The sequence below is a fragment of the Saccopteryx leptura genome, chromosome 7, assembly GCF_036850995.1.
Source record: "Saccopteryx leptura isolate mSacLep1 chromosome 7, mSacLep1_pri_phased_curated, whole genome shotgun sequence".
Lineage (NCBI taxonomy): Eukaryota > Metazoa > Chordata > Mammalia > Chiroptera > Emballonuridae > Saccopteryx > Saccopteryx leptura.
Window position 1 is genome coordinate 84,278,036 of NC_089509.1, and position 24,120 is coordinate 84,302,155.

Sequence of the window (24,120 nt, forward strand, 5' to 3'; positions counted from 1 at the left end):
TCCACTTCCTCAGTGACAGCGGAAGTGCTCTCAGGCTGAGCAGTTACACGGGCCACCCCTTCAGCATCAAAGACGGCTTGTGCCCCTTCTTCCTGGAAACCCTACCCTGTTGTTTACACACTGCGCCGTGGGCACTTTCCCTGTCACCTCAGGTACCAGACCTTCAGGACACAGTTACTGACTCTGCCTTCTCTCACCCCCTATACTCAACGGGCTAGGTATCTTGCCATGTGTTGCCATAACACCTTGTCCTGTCCCCATCATAACATTTTAATTGCTTCCTTATCTCTTTCCCACTAGATAGTCTCTCTTAATTAAACACAGCAAATATAAACCAAGCCCTAATTAATAAATTATAGACTTTCAGTATAAACAGTGAACTACAAGGAGCATCTCATTTAGTCTTCTTGTTTAATAGAGAAGGAAACTGTAGCCCACAGGGGTTAGCAATGTTCCCGAGGTCACACAGCTGACTCATCATTCCTTAATCATTCTACCCACTGCAGACATCAGTCACACCCCTGTCCTTACTTTCCTTTGATTCTGGCTTTCTCTGCAAGAAGTTTAGAAGGCCTTAGCTGGGATGAAAGCATGGTTTAACTCCATTTTAGCTTGGTTATCAACCAATCAAATGCTGTGATTAAAATTTTAACAGGCCTGTCATTTCTCATGCAAAGTAAAATTATTTTTTTGGCTGAGTTACAGGGAATAGAGACTCACTCATTCAGGCTTCTTCAGGCGAGACTAGATGTGACAATGCAGGAAACAGATTTCCTGGGAAGAAGAGGAGTTACAGAGTGGGCGACCTCACAGAACCTTGGGCTAGATGACCGTGACAACTCCAGCTGGCTGTAGGGGACTGTGTTATCTCTTCCTCTCCCCGAGGAGCAAGATGTTGTGGGATTTCACTCAGTGCTGTGGCTTTAGAGGGGCTCAGTTCTCTCATGTCTCTTTCCTCTGTATATTTTTCTAGCACCTCTTTCTGTTGGCAACTGACCAAGGCTCTTTGAATTTCCCAGGCTCACTTTCTGAGAGTTAATCTGATTTATCTGACTAATTACTATCATTGCTGCCTAGAAGCCAGCTGTAGGTCACTGAACATCTACTGATTGGCCACTCTTGGGCCATGTGTGAATGCTTGGCTCAAGTTGGCCGCTCCTTGATTTAACTATTAATAAGAAGAAGCCCATTCCATTTGATAGTTGCCTTGCTGTCATTAACGAAACAACAACCTATTGGGTGGAGGGTGCAGGGAAGTTGCCCTGTTCACATTGTCTTGGGAAAGTAAGCTTTTATGGCACATGGCAGGCTGGCCCTGTTCAGGGTCAGCATGGGCTGATTTCTTTAGCACAGTCTGTACAGGAGGACAGAATTACAGAAGGCTTGTCAATGAGGTTCTGGATCTTCTACATGGTTATAATTTAAAGTTCCTCTAAAAATGAGTTTTTTGGTCTGCCTAGCTAAGGCCTAAATTATATCAACTACCGAAACATTGGAAATAAATATAAATGTTCTCCCACTCTAGTTTCTGATAGTTTGATTTTCAGTCATCTGTTCTGGGAAAAACCCAAGTCCTGAGTAGGCAGAGCATGTAGGGAGGTGTCAGCATGGCACTCGCAAAATTGAAAGGGTATGGTGGATTTTTCTAGGCATATACATTTACAGAGTTGATTTTAAAATAAGAATGTAAAAGTGATGATATCTGACATTTAGAAGAGCTGGTTTGACAGGTGGATGTCATAATTTAATGGTGTATATTCCATAAAGTAGACAGGACTGAAGTTGTAGAAATGAATGTCTTTCAAGAAAGTGGTACTTACCTCTGTGATCTTGCTGTTGAGTTTCCCCATGTTCTCTTCTGTCACTCGTTATCTTCAGAGATACTGGTAATGTGTGAACCTGACTGGATTCTGGAGAGCTAGAAAAGATGGCTTGGACATTTGCGGACATTTCATATGTACTTCATACCAAATGAAATTGCTGAATGAGTGTTTCTTTCATTGGGTTAATAATGGTATTGTGGTTATGTAGAATGCCTTTATTTTTATGATATGCCCAGTGAAGTATTTAGGATGAAGTATAGATAGATAGATAGATAGATGCATATAGATATGTTGATCAAACCATCATGATATAATGTGAACAACTGGAAAACATAGATGCTTTTAGTTCAACTTTTGTGCAGTGTAATTTGTTTTATTTTTTATTTTTATTTATTTATTTTTGTGACAGAGACAGAGAGAGGGACAGATAGGGACAGGCAGACAGGAAGGGAGAGAGATAAAAAGCATCAATTTTTTTTATTGTGGCTCCTAGTTGTTCAGTGATTGCTTTCTCAAATGTGCCTTGACCGGGGGACTACAGCAGACTGAGTAACCCCTTGCTCAAGCTGGTGACCTCAGGGTTTCAAACCTGGGTCGTCTGCATCCCAGTCCTATGTTCTATCCACTGTGCCACTGCCTGGTCAGGCCGTGCAGTGTAATTTAAAAAATAAATGTAAGTTGAAGAAAAATGTGTTGCTCATAGTTTGGTGTTATGAATAGTTTGAGTTTGAGAACTGAAACTTGTTGAGTCTCAGATTAAGAAGAACAGGTCTGGTATTTCCTTGGAGTATCAAGTAGTCTGGTGTTTAACCATATACCTTATTGAATTTATTCTTGTGAATGGGGTAAAAAGGTTGTCTAGTTTCTTTTTTTTTTTTTTTTGCACATATATGTTCAATTTTTCCAACACCATATATTGAACAGACTGTCCTTACCCCATTTTCTGTTCTTGCCTCCTTATAGGCAGTAAAATCTTGGACATTTCTTGTAGCAATATTTTTCAGGTATATATTCTCGGGCAAGGGAAATGAGAGAAAAAGTAAACAGATGGGACTACATCAGACTTAAAAGCTTTTTTCACAGCAAAAGAAACTACCAACAAAATGAAAAGACAGCTCATTAAATGGGAGAACACATTTGCCAACACATCTGATAAGGGATTAATATCCAATATATATAAAGAACTTATAAAACTCAACACCAAACCCTCCCCCAAACAATCCAGTTAAAAAATGGGCAAAGAACCTCAACACTTTCCTAAAGAGGACATACTGATGGCCAATAGACATGAAAATATGCTCAATGTCACTAGAGAAATGCAGATTACAACCATAATGAGTATCACCTAACAGCTGTCAGAATGGCTATCATCAATAAATCAACAAACAAGTGCTGCTGAGGATGTGGAGAAAAGGGAACTCTTGTGCACTGTTGGTGAGAATGTAGATTAGTACAGCCACTGTGGAAAGCAGTATGGAGTTCTCTCAAAAAATTAAAAATGGAACTGACTTTTGACTCAGCAATCTCACTTCCGAGAATATATCCTAAGAATCCAGAAACACTAATTCAAAAGAATATATGCACTCTTATATTCATTGTAGCATTATATACAGTAGCCAAGATTTGGAAACAGCCCAAGCGCCCAGCAGTAAATTAATGGATAAAAAAGCTGTGGTACATTTACAAAATGGAATACTATGTGGTTGTAAAAAAGGAAATCTTACCTTTTGCAACAGCATGGATGGACCTGGAGATTATTATGCTAAGTGGAATAAGCTAGTCAGAGAAAGACAAGTACCATCTGATTTCACTCATATGTGGAATCTAATGAACAAAATGAACTAATAAGCAAAATAGAAACAGACTCATACATAGAGAGCAGGCTGATAGTTGTTGTAGGGGGTTGGGTGAGGGAGGTGGAGGCACAGAGCAAAAAAGGACAAAAGAAATCCCTCATGGACAGGGACAACAGCATGGTGATGGCCAAGGAAGGCAGGGATGTGGAGGAGGGAATAGGAAGGGAGGATAAATAGTGATGGATGAAGACTTGTCTTAGAAGGGGGGCGGTGAACACATAATACAGTGTACAGAGATGTGTTGAAGAATTGGGTAACTGAAACCTGTATAATTTTGTGTCACCCCAATGAAATTCAAATTAAAAAGAACTTACCAGCAAATTGAAAAAAAAAATCAAACAAACAAACAACAAAAAAATGCCTTGTTGAAGCCCTGGCCGGTTGGCTTAGCGGTAGAGTGTCGGCCTGGCGTGCAGGAGTCCCGGGTTTGATTCCCGGCCAGGGCACACAGGAGAAGCGCCCATCTGCTTCTCCACCCCTCCCCCTCTCCTTCCTCTCTGTCTCTCTCTTCCCCTCCCGCATCCAAGGCTCCATTGGAGCAAGGATGGCCCGGGCGCTGAGGATGGCTCTGTGGCCTCTGCCTCAGGCTCTAGAATGGCTCTGGATGCGACAGAGTGACACCCCAGAGGGGCAGAGCATTGGCCCCTGGTGGGCATGCCGGGTGGATCCTGGTTGGGCGCATACGGGAGTCTGTCTGACTGCCTCCCCGTTTCCAGCTTCGGAAAAATGGAAAAAAAATTTTTTTTAAATGCCTTGTTGGATCTGAGACACCAACAGTGAATACCTCAGTAATGACCAAATCTCTTAAACAGTCTTTGTGGAGGGAGCCAGGTTGGACATTCCACACTTCAACTACCAATAAGAAATAGCCCATTTCATTTGATAATTGCCTTGCCATTATTAATACAACAGTAACAGTAACCCATTGGGTGGAGGATGCAGTGAAGTTGCCCCTTTGACAGTGTCTGGCTAATAGCAGTTTGGACACTGGCCCTGACACTAAACCTAGAACTCACACCAATAAATGGGTACCCGCTGGGCCACTGGATGGGCTAGCCCTGCACTCGCCATGGTGCTTTTTTTAAAGGAGACAGTTCCAGCCTATTTAAAAACATTATGCTTTTGCAAAAAATAAAGAGTAAATGTCCTTGGAAAAAGGGCACATCTAGACCAGATGCAGTATGGCTATTATTGGGCTGCAGGGAATGTCATGCATATAGAAGGATGTGTCAGTGGTGCTCCTGCAGTTGTACAACACAGAGACCAGATGTCATCAAAAAGCACTTGTTTGCTGACATTTTCAGCACTGTGGAGGTGGTTAAGTCGCTTCAAGGCATTCTCTGATCAATTCATTCTGATTGAGGGCTGATGTTTTTGCATCTACACTTTTTTCTGGTATTTTTGCAGCTTTATTTTTGAATAGATTAAGTAGCCAATAATTCAAGCAATGTAAACTGTAAGTTTCTTTCTTTTTAAAATTTCAGTAAATTGCTCAAAGTGAAATTTACCAAGTAAATGCCAGAATGTATTTTTAAAAATATCCTTCTGATAATACTAAATATCTCTCTAGCCTTTTCTATTTAAGGGTTTGGACCATCCTACGTCTTTCAAGCTGTTTAAATGATCTTTTTGAAATGGAAAGAGCATGAGCTGGCTAAGAAGAGGTTTCTGTAGAAGCTCCTGTGTTTGGCTTATGGCAAGAGTGTCATGAATTCAGATTTCAGAGTCATTTATTGTCCAAGGAAAGTTAATTTGAGATTTTGGAACTTTTAAACAGCAATTTTGGGGGGGCTGACAATGATCCATTACTAAAGCTGCATTTCAAATGCAGTTAATTACCTTTGTCATCTTGCTAAAGGTTGGTATTCATCTTCTGTCCTTTCTTATTTGAGCTGTTGACATGGAGGCTGGTAATCACAATAATGGGAAGGAAAGAGAGCAGGGGGACCAACAGGCAGCAACTTCTTATTGTTTCATTGAATGGTTCTTTTGTCCAAATGACTGCAGGAGAATTTTCAGGATAACAGTATCATCACACAAACCTAAATTCACAAAGCTTTCTGCAGTTGAATCATATTTTAAAGTTTAGCTCAGGGTTTTCTATTATTCAGCTCACTGGTGTTGAAGCAATTCTGTTGACATTTTCTGTAAGTGGATTAGGCTCACAGTCATTTGCCCAAAGCAGACAGATGGCTTCTTAACCAGAGCACTCTTGCAGGAACCTGTCCTGCGGTATCTTCAGGAATATAACGGGTCTGCCACAAAAGATAATGTTTGTCATTAATTTCTTCTGGTGACAGAGGATTTCAGCTCAGTTTTTACTTTCTCACCTGGCTTAAATGAAACATCTGTTTAAAATTTTTTATTTCAATAGCGAGCAATGCTTTGGAGTACACCGAGCAGTGTTATAACCTCTAAATTACAAATAAGAACATAAGCTGGCGAAGCCAGGAGGAGGACATGTTCTAGGGCTCCCCAGGGAGAGTTCCTGCAACAATGTGATTGTTTCTCTTTTTTATTGTAATCACTGTGGAGCCTTTTATAGGGCTGATAGGTGATCAATCCTGAATGCTATTCTCAGTAACAGTTGATTCCTCCCACTTCACCAACTTGTCTTTTTTAAGGTTTAAAGTGGTTTTGTTTCCACACTTTAAAAGTGCAATAAACAGCCTGGCCAGGCGTGGCGCAGTGGATAGAGCATCAGACTGGGATGTGGAGGACCCAGGTTCAAGACCCCGAGGTTGTCAGCTTGAGCATGGGCTCATCTGGTTTGAGCAAAGCTCACCAGCTTGAGCCCAAGGTCGCTGGCTTGAGCAAGGGGTTACTCGGTCTGCTGTAGCCCCCTAGTCAAGGCACATATGAGAAATCAATCAATGAACAACTAAGGAGCTGCAACAAAGAGTTGATGCTTCTCATCTCTCTCCCTTCCTGTCTGTCTGTCCCTATGTGTCCCTCTCTCTGACTCTCTGTCTCTGCCACAAAAAATAATAAATAAATGTTTAAAAAAATAAAAGTGCAGTAAACATCCATAACATTGCCATTATTTATAAAAAAACATTTCATATATGAAAATCTTTTAATTTTCTGTTTAAAGGATAGTAATAATAGCTAAGAATCATTAGAGTTTTGCCTTATAGTCCAGGCATTGTTCTAAATGATTTACCTGCATTGTCTTTATTATTAATCTTACAATAAGCCTAGAGATGGGTACAATTACTATAGCCATTTTATGGATAAGTAAACTGAGGCACCGAATGACCTTGCCCCAGGTAAAAAAAAACAATCAAACAAAAACAAGGGATGATGAGCCAGGATCTGAAACCAGGTAGTCTGATATTGGAGGTCACTTATCAAACAGCAACATGGTGCTCGACCTGTGGTGGTGCTGTGGGTAAAGCATTGACCTGGAATGCTGAGGTTGCTGGTTTGAAACCCTGGGCTTGCCCAGTCACGGCACATAAAAGGAGTTGATGCTTCTTGTGCCTCCCCCCTTCTCTCTCTCTCTCTCTCTCTCTCTCTTGCTTCCTCTCTCTCTAAAATGGATAAAGTCTTAAAATTAAAAAAACAAAAACAAAAACAATGAAAAACAACAATATGGTTACACTTCAAAGCCTCTAGACCAAATTGTTATTATCTGAGAGAAATGTGGAATCCTGGGAATCAGAGTATTCCTTTGGCACTCCTGGGGCTCTGGCTCTGATCCTCAGCTGTGTGTGGCTGTCTTGGGCAGCTTGGACGTGAGGTTATTTGGGTGTCATGGGCACTGCAAGGAGGGTCAGTGTCCGGAGACCTGAGAACTGAGGAGTCCTCACATTAACAGCATCCTTTATAATGTTCATCTAGTGCCTGTAATGAATTCTAAATACAGTGAAGAAAAAACATCTGTTGTCCTAGTAAGCAGGCAGTGTTATTTATTTCCTTTACACTTATTTCCTGGGCAATATATTTATTTAGCTTTCTTGACTCAATTTCTTGATCTATGAAGTAAAAAACAAACCATAGCTATCCTTCAAATGCCTCAAAAATTAGAAATAATTGCTAAGAACTCTTAGCAGAACAAAATTATACTGTCATTAAATGATACTTTATTGAGTGCTTTCCTTTTTTTTTTTTCAATGTTTAAGTTTCAAGGAAACAGCCTGACCAGGCAGTGGTGCAGTGGATAGAGCATCAGACCAGGACACAGAGGACCCAGGTTTGAAACCCCAAGATCACCGGCTTGAGCCCCAGGTCTCTGGCTTGAACAAGGGGTCACTGGGTCTGCTATAACCCCCTGGTCAAGGCTCATATGAGAAAGCAGTTGATGAACAACTAAGGTGCTGCAAGGAAGAATTGATGCTTCTCATCTCTCTCTCTTCTTACCTGTCTGTCCCTCTTTCTGTTTCTCTCTCTCTCTCTCTGTCACAAAACAACAACAACAACAAAAACTTTCAAGGAGACAAAATAAACTCTAAGTAGGTAGAATATAAGAAATAATGGAATGTATTATGCCATTTTTTGGTGCTGTACCATAGAGGCATTATCCTCCCAGAACATTCTCTTATACTATTTATATCAGTATCTGTAGGACTGAAGGAGGATTGAGGACGTAAGACAAGTATTAAAAGGCCTTCATATCCTAGTTTACTCGTTATAAGATGCTTAGAAAAACATGAAGGTGCCTCTTAATCTTTCAAGTTGTTGCTCACTTACACTTCAAATAGGGTCTGATCCCTTAGATTGTATGTTCTCCCAGCATTACATTCCTTTTTTGTAAGCATGTAGCACAACTTGTGTTTAGACGTAAATTTATTTTTATGGCTTTTTCATTTATGCCTAGATCCCTAATTAGACTCAAGTTCTATGTGGTCAAGAAGGGCATCTGTGCTCAACATCATATTCCCAGAGTGTAGGCTGGTTTTTCTTAATGGGTGCAATACTGCCCCCTAGAGGGTGTTTTAGAAAATTGAGAAGGTGATTGGGAGGATTCTCCTGGCATTTGGTGGTTGGTAGTAGCCAGGAATGCAGAATGTACTGCACTGTAGGACAGTGCAACGTAATAAAGAATTGCCCCCTGTGTCTGCAAGACTTTCTTAAGTATGCTGGATTAAACCCTCTAAATTACAAATTGAAGAAGTTACACAAAAGGCCCAGTTTATGAGGAAAATATAGTTACCAAAAGGGAAATCTAAATGAATAAAGATATTGTTTCCAAATTATTGGATAATTTTTTCACTCTGCGAATTCTGTCTACTTTATTGTATAATTACTATACAGTAATACTGGAACAAACTGGGAAGTGAGATGTTGGTTTTAATTTGGTACTTTACTTGTTATTATTCAGTCCATAATAGGCATTCCACAGTGTCCTGCAAAGTAGAAGTTGATATTCTCAATCTCAAGAAAAATGTCCTTTAAGGTCCTTTTGAAGTTTTGACAACTTTGGTGGGGGATATGGACATAATTCGCTTCCTCACTTGTGGGCTTATCAGACATTTTCTCCATGGGGAAAATCTGCACTTGTCTTGGCATGTTTTCCCTACCTTAATTAGGTTATTTCCTTCCTTCTTTTATTATATGCAAATAGGTCTGCTCTGTTGTCATTATTTGTTTTTATATTAGTGTCTCCCTGGTACATCTGCATTTTTATTTTCAATATTTTTTTGTGTGTGGGATGGCATCTGATCTTCTTATTTCTCTTTTACATGTAAATGAATCCATATTAAGTCAATACAGGTATCTTCCAACTTCATTATGGTTTTCTGTGTGCTTGCCTGACATTTATTTATTGCCATACATATTCTTTTATTTTAAATGGTTAGTTTTTTATTTTTCCTTATGTTATTGCTAGGATACTATAGTTACTAAATTTTTAATGATGTATATAAATAACTAAGTTATATTATTTATGACTTTCATTTTAGGATAACAAAACATTACAAAATATTTGATTTAAAGGATTTTGGTTTAAATAGGGTTGAGAACCATAGGTCAAAGATAAAGTCTGGTATGTGGTAAATGCTTAAATATTTGATAGGTAGAGGAAGGTTCAAGTTCTCACTGATAGCTAAAGGAGAACACCATTGTTTCTAAATCAAAGGGAGGAGGTGGGTGTGTCTCAGTTCACATATACATAACTTAGAACAATGTATTAGAGGGCCAACAAATGAGAATTGGAGATGTTAAATTTCATACTTTTAAAAATTTATTTTATTTTTTCATTTTATTGAATTTATTGGGGTGACACTGATTAACAAATTATACAGGTTTCAAGTACACAATTTCACAACACATCATCTCTACACTGTATTGTGTGTTCACCACCCCAAGTCTAGTCTCCATTCATTATCATTTATCCCCTGTACCCTCCTCCACTTCCCCCTGGGGCCCCCCTCAATTGCCATACAGTTGTTCTTGTCCATGAATTATTTCTTTTTTCTTTTTTGCTCAGTTTCTTTGGCTCCACACTCAGTTCCCCAACACTCCCTGCCCCACAACAGTGTCAGCCTGCTCTCTATGAGTCTGTCTCTATTTCCCTTCCTTCCTCAGACACAGGCAGACAGGAAGAGAGATGAGAAGCACCAACTCATAATTGCGGCACCTTACTTGTTAATTGATTGATTGCTTTCTCACATATGACTTGACGGGAATGGGGGGTGGTGGCTCCAGCTGAGCCAGCAACCTTGGGCTCAAGCCAGTGACCATGGGGTCATATCTATGATCCCACACTCAAGCCAGAGAATCTGCGCTCAAGCTGGTGAACTCGTGCTCAAAGCCAGATGAGCGCATGCTGTAGCTAGTGACCTTGGGGCTTTGAACCTAGGTCCTTAGTGTCTCAAGCTGAACTCTATCCACTGTGCCACTTTCTGGTCAGGCATCTACAATACTACTTGATTGTTAACTATAGTCAATGTGCTATATACATTAGCTCTCCAGAACTTATTATTCATTTTATAATTAGAAGTTTGTATCCTTTTAACCACCTTCATGCATTTTCCCCAGTCCCCTGCCCTTCCCAACCACTAGTCTATGCTATTTTTGAGTTTTGGGGGTTTTTTTTAGATTTCACATATAAGTGATATCATCCAGTTTTGTCTTTCCCTGACTTATTTTAGTGCTCTCAAAATTCATCTATGTTGTTGAAAATGGTAAGATTAGCTTCTCTCTCATATATATGTATAACAACTTTTAATATATGTAATATTAAAGATGTTGTATATATATTAAAGATATATATTAAATAAGATGTTTTATGTATAGAGAAAATATAAGATATATATACAGAGCATGGGCAAAGGTAGGTTTACAATGTGAGTATGCAAAACACAAAGTTTACTTTTGTATTATTTATTAATTATTTTATCATTTACTTGTATTATGTGTCTTCTTCTTATTGTTATTATTTTGTATCTTACTTATAATTTATCTTTTAGGTAATAATGACTGGTAATTTAACCTATTTTTGCCCACCCTTGTATATGCATATATTTTGTATCTTTTTTATCTATTTGTCTGTTTGACAAACACTTAGATTGTTTCCATGTCTTGGGTATTGTAAATTATACTGCAGTGAACATGGGCATCTTTTTGAGATCCTGATTTCATTTCTTTTGGATATATACCAAGATATATAATTGCTGAATATTTAGTTCTGTTTTTAATTTTTTGAGGAACTTCCATACTGATTTACATAGTGGCTGCACCAAATTACATTCCCACCAACAGTGCACCAGGGCCTTCTTTCTTCTACATCTTTGCCAGGCTTGTTAATTGCTTCTTTGTTTGATAATAGGCATCCTAACAGGTTAGAGGTGATTTGATATTCTATTGTGGTTTTGATTTGCATTCATCTGATGGTTAGAGGTGTTGAACACCTTTTCATGTACCTGTTAGCCATTTATATTTCTTCTTTAGAAAAATTTCTATTCATGGAATTTGGCTTATTTTTAAAATTGAATTATTATTTTTTTTTGAGTTGTTATATAAGTGTCATATATTTGGAATATTGACCTCTTATCAGATATATGCTTTGCAAATATGTTCTTCCATTCTGTAGGTTGCACTTTCATCTTGTCAATTTTTTCTTTTGCTGTGAAGAAGTTTTTCAGTTTAATGTAGTCCCATTTGTTTATTATTGCTTTTATTGCTTGTACTTCTGTTGTCATATCCAAAGAAAATAATTGCCAATATTAATGTCAAAGAGTGTTTTCCCTAAGTTTTTTGTTAGAAGTTTTATGATTTCAGGACTTACATTTAAGTCTTTAATTCATTTTGAGATTTTTTTTGTGAGTGGTATACTATAAGGGTGTAATTTTTATCATTTACGTGTGAATATCCAGTTTTTCTAGCACCATTTATTGTAAAGACTGTCTTTTCCTCATTAAATATTCTTGGCTCAAATATTAGTTGACCATGTACACATGAGTTTATTGCTAGGCTCTCAATTCTGTTCCATTTGTATTTGTCTGTATACCAGTGACATATTGTTTTGATTTCTGTAGCTTTATATTATAGTTTGAAATCAGGCAGTGTAATGTCTCTAGCTTTGTTCTTTTTTCCTCAGGATTGCTTTGGCTAGTTCAGGTTTTTGTGATTCCATATAAATATTAGGGTTGTTTTTCCTTCTGTGAAAAATGTTATTGGAATCTTGATAGGACTTCTATTGAAATATAGACTTGGGGTAGGATGGACATTTTAGTAATACTAATTCTTTTGATTGATGAACATAAAGTATATTACCATTTTTTGTGTCTCCTTCAATCTTTTTCATCAATAATCTTGTTTTGAGTGCATAGACTTTTCATTTCCTTGGTTAAATTTATTCCTAAGTTATTTTTTATTTTTGATGTTTTAATTGGAATTAAATTTTTTTTCTGATAGTTAATTGTTAATGTACAGAAACACAATTGATTTTTTGCATGTTGATTTTGTATCCTACAACTTTACTGAATTCATTTGTTCTAACAGTTTTTGGGTGGAGTCTTTCAGGCTTTCTATATGTAAGATCAAGTAAACAATTTTACTTCTTCCCTCTGATCTGAATTTATTTTATTTTTTCTACCTAATTGTTCTGGTCAGGACTTCCAAAACCATGTTAAATAGAAATAGTAAGAGGGGGCACCCTTGTCTTGTTCTAGATTTTAGGTGGCAAGTTTTCAGCTTTTCACCATCGAGTACATTGCCTATGGGCTTTTACTCTATGGCTTGTATTATGTTGAGATATATTCTTTCTATACTTAATTTGTTGAGTTTTTATTGTAAAATAATGTTGAATATTATCCATGATTTTTATGCATCTATTGAGATGATTATAAATTATATGATATTTTTCTTTCATTTTATCAGTGTTATAATTACATTATTATTATTAGTGAGTAGTACTTAAATACTGTTAAATGACGTTATTTATATATAGCATTCTATATATACAAGGATACAAAAAGGGTCTCTTCTATATTAAAAATTACTTTTTAAAAGCATGGTTAATACAAAGATTTTCTATTTATGACACAGTTATCATTTTGAAGTAGATAGGGTTCTTTATTCCTTCAACTTTCAAGTTAATCAAGAATTTTTGATGAGAAAGATATTGTAACAATGTAGGATGTTAGTTGAGAAAGAAATGTTGAGCCTAACCAGGCAGTGGCGCAGTGGATTGAGCATCGGACTGGGATGCAGAAGACCCAGGTTTCAAATTCTGAGGTTGCCAGCTTGAGCAGGGGCTCATCCGGCTTGAGCGTGGAATCAGAGACATGAACCCATGGTTGCTGGCTTGAGGCCAAGGTCACTGGCTTGATCAAGGGGTCACTCGCTTTGCTGTAGCATCCTGGTCAAGGCACATATGAGAAAGCAATTGAAGAACAACTAAGATGCCGCAACAAAGAATTGATGCTTCTCATCTCTCTCCCTTCCTGTCTGTCTCTATCTGTCCCTCTCTCTATCTCTGTCACACACACACACACACACACACACACACACACACACACACACACACACACACAGTGTTGAAAAAGATCTTATTTGTCAGGTCTTTAAATCATATGCTTTCAAATTTAACTTTGAATATAATTTTCATTTTGTTGAGTTTTAACAGAGTATAATGTCAATATTTTATCGGCTTTTATATGGTCATGCTTACTGAACATGTCATTTTGTTTTATTTTGCAATGTTGCTTTCTCTTTGGTATTAAATTATTCTTAATTTTTTTTAATATCTTCTACATTTTATAAATTATTCTTCCTTCAGAACTAATTTATCAGGTATTATTAGGAAGACTTATTTATTTTTTGTTTCCATCGTCTTCAGAAACATTTGATTTATTGAATTTATGACCAATACTAAAATATCAGTCACATAACTAATTTGAAAAACTGAACTTTATATAAAATTACAGAAGCTAATGGTTCAAGTGGACATGTCTAATGTAACTTCCTTTCTGCTTTCATAAAAACAAAATAATATAATGTTATTATCTAATAAAGTCTTGAAAAGCAGTGTTTAATTTGTTTTGAGTTCAGAATTTCAGAAGAGTAACATAAAAAGCTTCGTTAAGCCAACACCCTCAGACCAGAGCAACTTTACAATTTTCATCCATATTTCTAGAATGTTCATAGATTAAAATTCAATTTTGTAAGTAGTGAGTAAATGCTGTTCACATATTTGGTTTCCAGGATGTTGAAAAATAATAAATCTGAGTGTTGATTACTAAATGCAAAGGAAATTTCTATTTTTTGTGCAATTAAGGTATTTAGTACATTATCCCCTAATGACTGCTCCTCTGTGCCCTACAACTTGTTAATATGTACCTTGTGTACATTCCTTGCATGGCTAAGTTTTCCTTCTGGAGAGCAAGAATCCCAGGCTATCTTTGCATAGTTTTATCCAATGATCCAGAAATGTAACATTTCAAAAGAAATACATCTGTCATGACATCAACACATTTTTGACCTATTTTAATTTTTTAAATAAAAGACATTGTGGCCCTGGCCGGTTGGCTCAGCGGTAGAGCATCGGCCTGGCGTGAGGGGGACCCGGGTTCGATTTCCAGCCAGGGCACATCGGAGAAGCGCCCATTTGCTTCTCCACCCCCAACCCCCTCCTTCCTCTCTGTCTCTCTCTTCCCCTCCCGCAGCCAAGGCTCCATTGGAGCAAAGATGGCCCGGGCGCTGGGGATGGCTCCTTGGCCTTTGCCCCAGGTGCTAGAGTGGCTCTGGTTGCGGCAGAGCGACGCCCCAGAGGGGCAGAGCATCGCCCCCTGGTGGGCAGAGCGTCGCCCCTGGTGGGCGTGCCGGGTGGATCCCGGTCGGGCACATGCGGGAGTCTGTCTGACTGTCTCTCCCCGTTTCCAGCTTCAGAAAAATACAAAAAAAAAAAAAAAAAAAAGACATTGTAATAGTTGTTTTTATGTGTTCAGAGTAACATATTTAATCCCTTTATGTAATACAGACATTCCCCAAAGGCATGATTTTTGAACTAGTAAGATGGCAATAATGCACAGCTCCCCCAGAGTATGGTCTTGTCCACCAAATAATGGCTAGAAAAACTAAAGAGCTACTAATTCCATCATGCTGTCGTGGCCTGTTATACTGTAGCATTACCTTCTGGTGACTCTAGCTGTGGATGTGGACTCTCAGATGGAAAGAATGTCAGGTGAATCAATCTGTCATTGAGTGTGTGCTGAGAAATACCCACACAAGTGTGCTTGGAGACAGAGCTGCGTTTGTTTATGTGTGCAGTTGTGTATGTGAGGATCTCTCCATTCCCAGAGTCTATTTAGCTGCTTTAAATATTTGTGGTGTGCTCTGAGACAGCCCACACATTTTCTTCACACATGACAAGGACATTAGTTAAGATGTTCTCTAGCTCTTCCGTGCACTGACATCATGAGGGGTATTGCAGTTCATGGGAAAAATGGGTGTGAAGGAACCATGGATGTCTTTTGTAAGCTACTCTACCAGATTGTAGCCAAAACTGTTTTCAAACACAGGGGGAAACTGCATTTCTTGGTAAAAACAGGAATAACAAAAATCCTAAATATCTCTGATAGAAAATAAAACGTATTACTACTAGATAACTTAGAATACCAGCCTCTTTTATGGTTGTGAGATAATGAGATAACGCATGCCAACAGGTTTGCACTGAGTACATTGTGTTCAATAAATGTTAACTTCTATTTAGTGTTATAATTGTATTTTATTTTAAGTCATAAATTTATTAGTAGTAATAAAAATGGTGGTGGTATTGTATAGCAGCCCCATTTACAATCTAAATTGCATCAGATATTTTTTGATTTCTAGATCATGTATTTTAATTGCAGTTTAATGCAGTTGGAAGAATTTGGTTATGAATGCTTAATGTCTCTTTAAAAATAATTAATCATTGCTGGGTTTTTTGTGTGTGTGTTTGTGACAGAGACTGAGAGAGACAGAGAGAGGGACAGATAGGGACAGACAGGAAGGGAGAGAGATGAGAAACATCAATTCTTCGTTGTGGCACCTTAGTTGTTCACTGATTGCTTGCTCATATGTGCCTTGACCAGGGGACTACAGCAGAGCAAGTGACCTCTTGCTCAAGCCAGTGACCTTGGGCTCAAGCTGGCGAGCCTTGTTCAAACCAGATGAGCTCGCGTTCAAGCTGGCAACTTTAGGGTTTTGAACCTGGGTCCTCTGTGTTCCAGTTCGATGCTCTATCCACTTTTTCACTGCCTGGTCAGGCTAATCATTGCTGATTTTTAATTTTAAATCACTATAGTGATCTCTTTATGGTTTTCTATAATTCCAAATGTTATTTTTTTAAACGTGGTGGGATTTCCATGAACTTTTACACTCAGAAACCAAATAATTGGGGAGGCGAAACTGATGATCATTGCTCTTGAGACTGTTGCTCCTGTTGTCACATCAGCATCACTCTGCCTGAGAGGCCTTCCATTACTCTTACTTCCCTTTGGGTTAAAGAAGTCTTTCTCGTTTTTTTCCCAGAAGCATCCCTTCTACCAGAGAGAAAAAAACTACAAATTCCCATCAAATTGCCATTGTACCGAAACATCAGTAGCAACTTGTACCTTCTTCCAGGTTGAGGTGTGATCAAATTGTACATTCATTTTACATTCCAGACCATGACAATCCTGGACTTGTTTTAGTATCCAAGGGGGATTTCAATTTATATTCCACCTAGTAAAATTAAATCTTTAGAAACACTCAGTTATAACCTGACCAGGTGGTGGTGCAGTGGATAGAGCATCAACTTGGGACGCTGAGGATCCAGATTCAAAGCTCTGAGGTTTCTGGCTTGAGAGCAGGCTCATCAGCTTGAGCTAGCTTGAATGTGGGATCATAGACACACATGACCCCATGGTCACTGTTGTGAGCCCAAGGTCAGTGGCTTGAGCAGTGGGTCACAGGTTCAGCTGGTGCCCCCTGTCAAGGCACATATGAGAAAGAAATCAATGAGCAACTAAAGTGCCATAACTTCAAGTTGATGCTTCTCAGCTTTCTCTCTCTTTCTGTCTATCTTTGTGTCTGTCTCTCTCTCTAAAAAATAAAAATAAAAATACCTTGTTATAATACTCCTTAAATGCATACTACACACAAATACTTGTAAACAGCTTAGCTGATCTGAATACCTAATACATCTTGTGAAAAATGATTCAAAGGAAAGCAATGTTTTCAGGGAGGAGATACAGTATAAGCTGGCTAGTTAGAAGGAGTCTGAGAAATATAACAGAGTAGAGAGGGATGCTAGTTGGTCAGGAAAATCACTGCAAAAAAATGGGATAAAGCACTAAAAAGGAACGCCAGGATAGGAGATTGTTAACAATAAACTTGACTCTCTCAGCAGTGTGTTTTAGGATTAGTTTTTTTCTGGTTCTGAGGCTTTAAACAAGAGGAATCAAGGAGTTGATTCCTGAATCAGAAAATAGAAAGATGACCCCCTATTTAAAAAAAAAACAGAAAACAAAATTTTTACATAAATGTAAACTCTTCTTAACTTAGCCTTTCATTTTGTTCTTCTATTAGTTAACAGTTTAATTTCTCTTCCTATGTTTTTCTGCCCATATCGTTCAGCCAGGACATGTTGTCTCCTGGTGATCAGGAGATGATGCGGTTGTGTTCTGTGCACTGGCACAAACAATTTTCTCCAATGGGCCATTGTTTCCTTGAGAGACTGTCTTGTGTTTAGGAGAACTGGCACTGTCTGGCATTTAGGCCAGGATGCCACCTCTCAGACTGATGAGATAACATTCCGACTGACTAATGAGACATGTTTTATAACTTGCTGTAGGAAAAAGATGTGAGAGCATTCTGTGTGAACTAGTAGTATCAAGCTTGACATTTTTGCATGTTTCACTGTTCTTTTGAGATGAAGGAAGATGCCAATTTTGTTTTTGTTAATGCTTTTAAAGTTCTTGACATGATATACTATATAGGTGAATATTATAGAATTGTACCACTGAAACTTATGTAATTTTATTAATCTATGTCATCCCAATAAATTCAATTAAAAAAAGGGAATAAAATTTCAAAACTAAAAAAAGAAGCTCTGAAAAGTAATACTCCGAAAATAAGTGTGGGTATAATTTCTTTATTAATACAATTTGGATTTTTTTAAAAGTATCTTTCCATTTGTAAAAATAGTAGCAATCACCATCTCTCTAAATAGACTCTTGTAGATGCATTTTAAATAAGTTAGTAAAATTTAAATTAAAATATGCACAGTCCAAGACATTTATTTTAATAGACTATGTTAAGGGCTTTTCCATATTACCTTCTAGCACAGTTTACTTTGGTTATTTAAATCACAAATGAGCTTTTCAGCATATTTTCTTTAATTTTCACAACTCTGAAGGACACAGAGTTGTGCCTTCTTCTACTTTCTTCTACTTTCATTTTCACAAAAGAAACAATGGCCCAGGAAGAAACTGTTTGAGCCAAAAGCAAAACTAATCTGTCTGACTTTTGTTCCTCCCAGTGTGTTGTTGGTGCACCTCGTTTTCCTGACTCTCTAGATTCATCTGAGTTCTGTCAGACTGTGCCACGTGGGTAATGATTTTCTTTTTATCTGTGTTGTTTCCATGGGTAACAATGAATAGGAGGCTGAAATGTGCTTTGTAGAGAGTGCACGATATGCGTTGAAGAGATGCCGTATCATATCCTGCTTAAGACTACAGACTCTACGCGGGACTTCACCGAAACCCCAGCCCTCCCACTGACCAGCTGCATGACCTGGGAAGGGTGACCGCTCTGGGCCTTTTTTTTTTTCATCCATAAACTGAGAATAATAGAAGTGCCAGTCCGATGCTCTGTCCACTGTGCCACTGCCTTGTGAGGCCTGAGGCATTTTTTAAAATACAAGCTTTTTCATACATCTTAAGGAAAAAGCATCCATCAAATTAAAGAAATAAAACAGTGTATCATGAAGTACCTTGCATAAAATAGCTGACATCCCTTCCCTGGGTCTCTACTTTGTAGAGGAACTCTCTAACAATTGTAATAACCTCTGTATCACAGTCAGGCATTGCCCTGAGAATGGAGAGGGGAGAGAGAAAGAACAAAATGCTTTCTCTTTTGTCTGTACACATGTTCCAGTGTGCCCTGACTTACTCTTCAGGCCCCTGGGCCTGCATCCGTGTAAGCACTTGATCACTATAAGAATGAAATAAAATAAGAAATAAAAATAATGGGGGAAGAGATTTCTCAGACTCTGATGTAGTTGACAGCTGATGATTTCCCATGATCCTCAGTTTACTTTTTGTTTTGATTGACAGGTGGACCTCTGGAGTCTCTTTTTCTCTGTCAGTCAGATAGAAACATTGCCCTCAGGATGATGAAAAAGACAGAGGAATGTGGATAACTAATAATTTATCAAAGGATAGATTGTAAGAATAACCCAGTATATTAAAAAAAAAGTTAACCAAGGATAAAGGCCTATGATTTACTTTATAGAAGATGTTTTGCTTTGCAAGCTCTTGTACACTGAATGCTGATTTAATTTTCCTTTTATTTTTTATTTATTTTTTATATTTTTCTGAAGTGAGATTTGGGGAGGCAGGGAGTCAGACTTCTGCATGCACCTGACCAGGGTCCACCCAGCAAGCCCACTAGGGAGCGATGCTCTGCCCATCTGGGGCATTGCTCCATTGCAAATGGAGCCATTCTAGCACCTGAGGCAGAGGCCATGGAGCCATCCTCAGTGCCCAGGCCAACTCTGCTCCAATGGAGCAATGGCTGCAGGAGGGGAAGAGAGAGATAGAGAGAAAGGAGAAGGGGAAGGGTGGAGAAGCAGATGGGCACTTCTCCTGTGTGCCCTGGTTGGGACTTGAACCCAGAACTTCCACACGCTGGGCGGATGCTCTACCACTGACCCAACAGGTCAGGGCCTAATTTTCCTTTGTGTGTGTGTGTGTGTGTGTGTGTGTGAGAGAGAGAGAGAGAGAGACACACACACACACACACACACACACACACACACATGAAGGGAGAGAGATGAGAAGCATCAACTTGCAGTTGCTACATTTTAGTTGTTTATTGATTGCTTCTCATAGGTGCCTTGATCAGGGTGGGGGGCTCAAGCTGAGCCAGTGACCCCTTGCTCAAGCCAGTGACCTTGGGCTCAAGCTGGCAAACTTGGGCTTCAAGCCAGTAACCTTTGGGCTTAAGCCAGTGACCATGGGGTCATGTTGATGATCCCACACTCAAGCTGGCAACTGTGTGCTCAAGCTGAGGAGCCCATGCTCAAGCTAGGGAGCCTGCATTCAAGCTGGAGACCTCTGGATTTTGAACCTGGCACCTCAGTGTCCCAGGTCAGCACTCTCTCCACTGTGACACCAGGCTAATTTTTCATTCTTGAAGGTGGAGTTGCAGTAGTGTGTGAAGTCTCAGATCATGGTGATAGAAAGGCTGATGTCCTTGTCACATTCACAGGAGGGTCTCCCTGAGGGTTGTTCCGACAACAGGAATCTCAAGGAACTGCCAGCAATCACAGTACTGATTGGGAAGACTCTGGTTGACATACTGGACTTAAAGAGCAAAGAACCTCAATAATGCTCAACTAGAACCCTGGGATAAATCCTGGAAAACTGAGTTCTTGGGTCTGGGTCTGTTTCCTCACTGAGCAATAGTCACCCAGGATGTGCTCGGCCCTTAACTTTCTTCTTTCGTGTATATTTCTACCTGTTTGTAGGGCCAAGGAGATCTGTTGAAGAATGCAAAGAATGAAGCTCTAGAAAACATGAAGCAGATCCAGCTGGCGTGCCTGTCCTGTGGACTGAGTAAAGCCCCCAGCGGCAGTGCCGAGGCCAAGAGCAAGCGCGGCCTGGAAGCCATAGAGGAGAAGGAGAGTGGTGAGGAGAACGGCAAGCTCTGACCCTGCGCAGCATCACCGTGGCCGCCCGTCCTTTCTGTCGAAGACTGTTTTTCTTTTTCTTTCTGGTTTTCTTTCTTTCAGCTTTTTAGACGTTCACAAAATGATGCCATCTAGGGGATGTTGAACATAAATATTTTCACAATGTCAGTATTTTAATGTAGTTAATTTATCTAAGTTAAAATGTTTAGTAGCAGTGTTTTAAATTCTGAGATGTGTGTATATACCCAAGAATATATATGTAGGTAGAAGTCTGTGTGTGTGTGTCTCTGTCTCAGGAAGAGACAGAGATATAGAGACAGAGAGAAAATAAAACCCAGAGAGAGATTGAGATACTATTAAAATCTATTCTGTATTTTAGTATTCGTTTAGTAAGTTATTAATGTATCATTTTAGGGAAAATTTGTTAATCTAAAATTCTAAAGAGCACTCACTAGAACCGGTTGCTGTGTTTAACTTTACTTCTCTACCTTTGTCATTTAAATTAGAGATGTTAACATGGCTTATTATTGAAGGAAGCCAAATTTACCAATGCATAGATGTCTTGATAGATTAAATATAGAGTAGAAAAATTCCTAACAATCACAGTAGAAATAAAAGTGAATGAAAGAGCACAAATGATCAGAATTTCTGGAAAGATCAGAAAAATAATTTCTTCAGTTAGTAAACTTTTCAAAATATTTATTAAATAAAAACAATTCTTAGAAAGTTTTATGTAGTTGTTTACTAATCTGATCATTACTGAATTTATATCCACTGATGTGGTACTCTGAAACACAGTAAGAGCTCTTCTGTAATTAGGATTTTGATGTGACATTATTATTTAGTTACAAAATTTCAAGGTTGAGATTTCTAGGAAGATCTCATTCTTCCAAACTGGGAGTCTATCATTCATTTTCTTGGTTTTTGTTTTTTTTTTTTTTTTTCATTTTTCTGAAGCTGGAAACAGGGAGAGACAGTCAGACAGACTCCTGCATGCGCCCGACCGGGATCCACCCGGCACGCCCACCAGGGGCGATGCTCTGCCCTCCAGGGGGCGATGCTCTGCCCATCCTGGGCGTCGCCATGTTGCGACCAGAGCCACTCTAGCGCCTGGGGCAGAGGCCACAGAGCCATCCCCAGCGCCCGGGCCATCTTTGCTCCAATGGAGCCTTGGCTGCGGGAGGGGAAGAGAGAGACAGAGAGGGAAAGCGCGACGGAGGGGTGGAGAAGCAAATGGGCGCTTCTCCTGTGTGCCCTGGCTGGGAATCGAACCCGGGTCCTCCACACGCTAGGCCGACGCTCTACCGCTGAGCCAACCGGCCAGGGCTCATTCATTTTCTATAGTGGACATGGGCAGCTAGAGGTCTTGGATTTGATGACATTTAATTTAGAGTACTAAATTTAAACTTAATGACATTGTTTAAACAATACCACATTATTGTGTTGAGCTGATATAAATTCTGTGGGTCAGATAACATCGTCCTGATGATTTACGAACTAATTGATTAAAAAATGTCTATGGTATGATTTTAACATAAGCAGAAAAATACAAAAAAGAAGCAAATGACTAATTAGGGTACATTTATAATTGCATCTAGATCATTTTTGCCCTAATATTTTCATAAAGTTCTTGAGTGTGATATGTTTGTTACCTCCAACAGAACTAAATGTTCTATGGTTATGAAAATATATTTATTTGAAACATTGCTTTTATTTTGAAAAGCTTCTTAATTAATTTGATTAACAAATATGCTAATTTGGGGTAACCTAGGGAAGATAATTGTTGAAATTTTGCAAATATAAACATCTTCTATAGCTACCGTGTTAAGTTATTTCTGACTTCTTAACACTATTATGTTCATGTTGCACATTACTGAAAGAGTAAAGATATGAAACAACACTTTTATTGTTCTTTTTATTGTGAATTAATTAAAAAGGGAATAATAATGAAAATGGGTTCTTATATAAAAATATTTTAAAGGATATGATATATACATGGACCAGATATGATGAAATTTCTCCTTGGATTTAACACGGGCACTTGGGAGGAAACACGAACTCATTTTAGTAGGTTTCCAAATGGTTCTACAATAGCTGGAAAATATTTCTTTCCTTTTCATTATACTCAACTTGCAGGGTAGAAGGAATGACGGAATCATGTAGTTAAGGCCCTGTGATGAAAAGGAGGTGACAGAAACAAAGCCCACTTTACATCATCCATTTGGTTGGTTTCAGCTATCAACCTCTTCATCTCCCTGAATTCCACTTGGAGAAATCTGTGTCTTTATTGGTGATACAGAGAGCAGTGAAGAGAAGATAAAGGTGGCAAGCTCTCAACAAATATTTATTTCTTGACTTGAGAGTCAAATCTAATCCTAGTTTATTTCATTTGTCCTGGAGCCCCACTCATAATTAGGACTTACCCAAATATTCCTCAGAATATGATATGATTCCACCTCAGCTGACACTACTTCTGGCAGTGGATTGTCAGCCATTCCCTGCTTCCTTGCATTGGGTATTATTTCTAGATAAAGGGTGAGCTCTTAAATTTAATTGTCTAAATAAAAATAAATTAATTATAAAAAAACAAAAGGGTGAGGCTTGGGGCGGAGAATAGCTTTAGATGCTGAGAGTGAAGAAGTTGCAGCAGAGAACATCCTTATAATGGTCTTGCCTCTGGATGGAATAGCAAAAACAAACAACACTTTTTACGTTATCACATTCCAAGAGTGTCTGTCTCCCTTCCAGAGTTGAACTGCAGTAGAAAAATTCCCCTCTACACTTAGCTTTTCGCAATGCCAAGAAGGTAGTGTGGTAGACATTGATTATTTTTTGTTTATTAATTTTTACATTATCAAGGGGATTTGGGGCAGAGATGGAAAGTATTATTACTGGAATTTTATAAAAGAAAAAGCCCAAGGCCATAGTAAATGGAAGATTTGACTTTGAATTCTGGTTTCTCTGATGGTATGTACAAGAATATTTACTTAGTAATTTTGATTTTTAATTTAGTTCTCAAAATTTTAAACTAAACTATTAACTCTTTTATAACCACATATAAAAAGAACTTTATTATATTTTCTGATAAGCAAATATTAGTGATTAATATAAAAATTCAAAA

At 38.5% G+C, this 24,120-nt stretch overlaps 1 protein-coding gene across 1 annotated transcript in view; it reads left to right on the top strand.

Annotated features, from left to right (window-relative positions):
• The window catches only part of PLCL1 (phospholipase C like 1 (inactive)), a 369,849-nt gene extending 347,938 nt beyond the window's left edge, over positions 1-21,911 (top strand). Inside the window, exon 6 of the mRNA XM_066344873.1 lies at positions 20,838-21,911. Coding sequence (XP_066200970.1) covers positions 20,838-21,020 — 183 coding nt within the window. The 3' untranslated portion in view covers positions 21,021-21,911. The remainder of the gene's footprint in view (positions 1-20,837) is intronic.
• Positions 21,912-24,120: the final 2,209 nt, after the last annotated feature.